This window comes from Pygoscelis adeliae, unplaced genomic scaffold, assembly GCF_000699105.1.
Source record: "Pygoscelis adeliae isolate BGI_AS28 unplaced genomic scaffold, ASM69910v1 Scaffold88, whole genome shotgun sequence".
Taxonomy (NCBI): domain Eukaryota; kingdom Metazoa; phylum Chordata; class Aves; order Sphenisciformes; family Spheniscidae; genus Pygoscelis; species Pygoscelis adeliae.
This window is the reverse complement of record NW_008825616.1, coordinates 2,179,662-2,185,493: the sequence shown is the minus strand read 5'-3', so window position 1 is coordinate 2,185,493 and position 5,832 is coordinate 2,179,662. Positions and strand designations below refer to the sequence as shown.

Genomic DNA, 5,832 nt, shown 5'->3' with positions numbered 1-5,832 from the left:
GGTGATTTTTATCCGTGTGTATAAGCTCACCCCATCCCTCTGCAGGAGGCTGCATGCGCAGGGGGAGCCCCCCCCCCAACAAATTCATAGCCGAGCACTTGTTCTCTCCAGTGCTCGCACATTTATTCATATTTCACCTCCCACTGCTCTGTGCAATATGTCACAGTCAGAGGCGCAGTATGTACCTTGCGGTATTTATTACAAAGAGACATCATACTGTCACCATGGAATGTAAGCTAATAGGAGAAAATGAGGTTTTTACAAATTGGCTTTATCAACACATTTATTTTTGTGACTGCTGTTGGAGATACAAGGGGTTCGAGTGTAAAACAGCATTGGCAATTCACAGAGAAGGGTTTTAACACCTCATCGAGGATGATGGGGGCTTCTCAGATTTAAATGTTTTAAAATTTCTATAGGGAATGATACTGCAGAAATCGGAGCTAAATCATATACTTTAATTAAAAGCATTAGAACACCAAATCAAGGTTTAGTTTTCACAATATGTATTTTAAATGTTACATTTAAATGTTATTCAGAAGAACACTGTAAATAAGTTACAAAATATAGTAATCCAAGAGTCTGAAAATCTATAGTAAAAATAGGGAGCCTGTGTCTTGATTAAAAATGAATAAATAGAACATTTAAATAGCTGCAACATACCAAATACTTATCTCATGCCTTAAATAAAAAAAATAGATGTTTATATCTCTCTCAATATTTTAGAAGTCATTTAGTGCTACTGGAAGCTTCTGAATTACAAAGCTGGAGGCTGACAAATATACAGGATAGAAAATGACAGCAAAGCATTCACGACACTACCTTAAGACGTGGCCTCCACGTTCTGCCTGAGGCCTTACAGAAACTAGTTCAGACTTCGTCATTTTGGGCAACGGCAGGAAAAAGAAGTCACCAATTTTAGGACTGAGTTGACAGTTGAGGGGAAGATAAAGGGACTGTACTGTATCCCCTAAAAACTGGGATATGATAGCGTCAATCAGAAAGAACCAGACCCTGATACCCACTCCCCCAGCACGCAATCATTTAGGCTGCCAGCTTCGAGACAGTGTACTATACACAAAATAGATGTAGGGCAATTCTCTAATACCACGTATTATTTTTTTCCTCAAGAACCCCTCGATATGAGGTTTGTAGCTGCAGTACACAGGCCACCACCAGGACAGAGATTTCAGTCATCTTCCCATTACTCCTTGGGCTTCATCACGTACTCCCGAAACATTGAATACAGCACACCTACAAGACAGAAATACAAGCACAATTAGAAAGCTGGGTTAAATAGCACATAATGGGTTTCAAAATCTGAACAACAAGTGATATTCTGAGCAACAGAAATAACATTTCCCTTCCTCTTCTGCTGTATTTATTTTATTTTTTTTTTAATAGCAGTGACGAACACTACAAAATTCTTCATATACAGAGAAAGTGGATAGGAAAATACACTGTATCTGAAAATGGAGATCCCCAGCCAATTCTAGTTGGCTTTGCAGCCAAAGTCAAGCTTTTCTGTTGTACCTTCCGGGAATACAGTATAGACAGCGTTTCGTGGGATATACATTTACACACGTACACAGCTGCAATACTTAGGTGAGACCTGGGACGTACAAACCAGTACATTCAGGGACACAATTCCAGTCCTGGAAATAATACCCCGGGCTATGCGAGCTGACTCTCCAACGCATTGAATTCAGAAACAGCAACGCATTTACAAGGGAAAATATTAACATCAGATAGTCCTTTTTTTTAGTTTGCCTCTAATTTCAACACCTACAGAACCCCACGTATTTCCCACATCTAAAAGTAGTCAAAACCTCTACTCTCGAAGGTAGCGTGGTTTAGTATTGAATATGTGTACTTAAACGCCACGTTACTCTAGAAAGCCTGAGCAAACACCAGTAACGAGCATAAACATCCTGAAATATAATGGCCTAGAGACTTCCACCCCGAGGACGTTTCATGCACCCTGTATTACGCGCTAGGAGAGAGATGCAGGAGGTTCTCCGTGGTTTGCCAGTGCCGAGGACAGCCTCCTGCTCGGTACGTACCACACGTTATCGCTCCCACGACGAAGCCCTGGGCTGCTACGCGCATGTGAATCAGGTGAAGCGACATTTTCATGTCACCTCTGTGCTTCAGTCTGTACAGCCCGTAGCCAACCACCATGGCGAAGCCAGCCATCCCTACAAGGCAAGGAAAGCACCCTTGGGAGTTGAGATCCAAGTCATCGAGCTGTGTGAAGTGACCCACCTAAACAAGGTATCTTGGGAATAACCACGTTTTGATCTCATCACTCTGGTTTTGTGTAGATGGCAAGTCCTGGCCTGTCTACTGTTTCCACTCGAGTGCCATCTCATTCAATGCACAAGTCAGTGCAGAGAACAGCGAGAGATTTCCACTAGTGTTAAAATGCAACAGCAGCAACGCAAGGGTCTAGAGCGCAAGTCCTATGAGGAGCGGCTGAGGGAGCTGGGGTTGTTCAGCCTGGAGAAAAGGAGGCTCAGGGGAGACCTTATTGCTCTCTACAACTACCTGAAAGGAGGCTGTAGCGAGGTGGGGGTCGGTCTCTTCTCCCAAGTAACTGGCGAAAGGACGAGAGGAAATGGCCTCAAGTTGCGCCAGGGGAGGTTTAGATTGGACGTGAGGAAAAATGTCTTTACTGAAAGAGTGGTTAAACATTGGACCAGGCTGCCCAGGGAAGTGGTGGAGTCACCATCCCTGGAAGTATTTAAAAGACGGGTAGATGTGGTGCTTAGGGACATGGTTTACTGGTGGACTTGGCAGTGCTGGGTTAACGGTTGGACTCGACGATCTTAAGGGTCTTTTCCAACCTAAATGATTCTACAGTTCTAAGGTGTCAGAGTTTTTGGATATTTTTCAGAAAGCACACATGCTGCTTGCACCCTCTTTCCTGGAAGGAAGCTCACACCCAAGAACACCGCTCGGCTGCAGCTGGGACACTCAGTGTGTGGCTGCACCCCGACGCACCCACCGGCCTGCTGAGGTTGCTATTTTGGGTGTTGTCACCTGGGTGTGGCCTGCTTTCACTGGGACAGGACAAGTTATACGTTACTTGTCCCGCGCTGTGGGGAGAGAGGTTCAGCAAGGTCTCTTTCACGGGGCTGGAGTTCACTTTTAGTCCTTCAGCAGACCGAACACAGCCCCGGCTGTGCCAATTGCAACCTGATGCTCTCACAGAATATGATTATTTAGGGTGATTATTTACATAGATCAAAGGAAGCTACCAAGTTTTAAGTGCTGCGTATATTTTACTGCTGAGAGCCCAGACAGCTTGTCTCCCTGAAGAGGAGTGTCACCAATTCCACTTGTGAAGCTATAAACCCGTACTTCACTGGTGCATGATCCACGTGGTAGCTTCCTTAAACACCACTTAAGAGTTTTACGGCCTTCGAACTAGCTCCGACACAGGTTGAAGGTAAGTTCTGCCGATCTGCTTGGGAGAACCCAGATTTGTGGAGTCTGCAGTGCACTCTAGCGAGCTGGAGAATCAAGTCCTGTGACCACAGAAACCAGTGACGGATATCTGTTGGCAAACGCTTGGAGGGGTTCACCCTTTTTTTTTTGCTCTCCATTTAAGGCGGCTGGGAATCGAAACGTGTCTTGTGTCAGAGGCAGCTCCTGACCAGAGGAAAAGCTCTCGGCACGAACACGACTGATCCTCTCTCCCCTCAGAAGCTTTTTCGGGGTCTCAGCAGAGGGGCTGAGAACTTTAACAACCTCCTCAAGCTGGGGCACCACCAAACCTACTAAGAAAATGCATTTTAAACTAAGGGACAGCAGCAGAGAAGGGTGAAATGTTTAGCAGGCGGGCTGTATTTTAGAGATACTTCTGTTTTGTTAGCTCGAAAGTCACGTCGTAGCGCTCACATGGCTCCCAGTAACCGTACTCCAGCACAGCTGCAAAACACATATCCTACCACCTAACAGAATCACCGAAACATGTTTGTTAAGCTCACCTAAATAGTCTTTCGGGCTTTGTTGGTTTGTTTTTTGTTTTTTTGTTTCCTAATTGTAGGTTCTGGGTTTCTGTTTAAGATAACGGGCCTCATTAATTTCCCTGTTTCTTGCAGAAGAAATACCATTCTGGGCAGAAGGAATACTGCTGTCACCAGACAGAAAGCCTACAGGAGGAAGTAATTTCAAAGTAATTTCCTGTTCACAGGAAAAAGGTGAACAGTGACAGTGTTTAGAGACCATGAAGAGAAAGATCCATGTAACCACATCTCTTCATCTTTAAACTTACCGATGGGTACAAACGGCGTCTCCTTAAATTTTCTTAACAGCTTCGATGTCTGGCTGGTGTCAGTCTCATACTCGGGAAAAACGGATTCCTGACCGGATGACATGGTGGCTGCGAAGACAAAGAGTCTCTCTTCAGGTTTTAGAAACACCACGTTAACAGAACTTTTAAGGAAAGGAAGAAAAAAGTCCCTCGTGTACTCCGCCAGTCACAAGCGTCCAAGCAGTCAGTCACAAGCACAGGAGCTAGACTCGAGCTGACAAGCTACATACAGGTGATTTAATTCAAGTGAAGTCTTGGGAAGCAAGGTCCTTGCATACTAGAACAGGTAAGGACAGGGGAAAAAAAAAGAAAGAAAAAAAAAAAAGGAAGTAGCAAAGCAACAAGTTTCTGCCATCCCTTTTCACACCATTACAGATCCCAGCGGCCCCCCACACGCTCACGGGCAGCGAGAAGCCGCTGAAGGCTTTGGTCCCTGCCTGCGCTTCCTTTTAGGACTTCCATCGTCCGCCGCACTGCTTTGCCGTCACAGGCTGTTCCTTAGTAGCACCTCTGACCTCAGAAAAGTTCATTCCTCCTCTTTCGCTCCCTGCCAAGAACAGGAACCGAAGCGCTCACGGTTGGAAAGCACGAGCCGCTGCGGAGGGTCAGCCCTACCTGGCAGCTCGTCAGTCACTACTACGGCCTGTCCCACCTCGTTCACCACTTCAACAGAGTTTCACACTCCTGCTGGAGAACACAGAGCGCAAACCGGCGGCGGCTGAGGAGCCGGAGCGAGTCCTGAAGCCCTCGATAGCCACAGGCTGATGTGGGGACGCATCAGGAAGGCGAGCAGAGTTTCCGTTGCAGCACAGGTGATTTCTCACCCGAAGCAGCAGCGGCAGGGAGAAGGGCTCTACTCCCTGAGCCACCATCGCCCAACCGGTGAGACCACCCGCCAAAACTTGCCAAGAAACTTGCCAGCTTGTCGCGCTGTCCCCATCACAGATTACGCCAAGACCTGTTCCTTCTTCAGTGCCGCGCATGAGCATCGTTCCTCAGCCAGCGCCCATTTCTGCTAGCCCCGTTAGCTCAGCAACACCACGGAGGTCTCTGCTAGAAAAATCTCTGCCGGCGGCGTTCCCGTTTTGCCGCCAGCACGCCTAGCAGCAAAATACAGCTCGGCCTCACGTGGAAGTGCTCCAAGCTCTCGAAATGAGCCAACGGGAATTTAATTTAAGCACGGGCCAGTAAACACGCGCAAGCGATACATTTCAAGCGTGGCCGTGTCCCCTGGTTACGCGGCATTCTGTGCGCATCCATTCCGGCAGGCTGACTGTTTTTTCGAACTAAAGGTGCAAACCATTTCCTCTGCAGGCCGGAGGATTTGGTCTCTCTGCACCTGCAGCAGTTACCCTTATCTGCTAAATACGCGTTATGCTTTAGCGTGACTCATTCGGAGGAGGAAACAGGGGAGCACCCCGTCGCTCGGGAGAGGTGGATGGAGACAGCCGGCGGCGAGATTTACGCGAGAAAAGGGTATGGAGAAGCGAATCCGTTTGCCCAGCGTAAGAGCT

General features: G+C 47.2%; 1 protein-coding gene across 1 annotated transcript; it reads right to left on the bottom strand.

Annotated features, from left to right (window-relative positions):
• Positions 1–265: 265 nt before the first annotated feature.
• HIGD1A (HIG1 hypoxia inducible domain family, member 1A) lies at positions 266–4,833 on the bottom strand. The gene is made up of 3 exons (XM_009333286.1): positions 4,280–4,833; positions 2,064–2,198; positions 266–1,254 (listed from the first exon to the last, which is right to left on the bottom strand). The coding sequence occupies exons 1-3, from the start codon at positions 4,380–4,382 to the stop codon at positions 1,205–1,207; spliced, it is 288 nt and encodes a 95-aa protein (XP_009331561.1). The 5' UTR covers positions 4,383–4,833; the 3' UTR covers positions 266–1,204.
• Between the last annotated feature and the right edge of the window lie 999 nt (positions 4,834–5,832).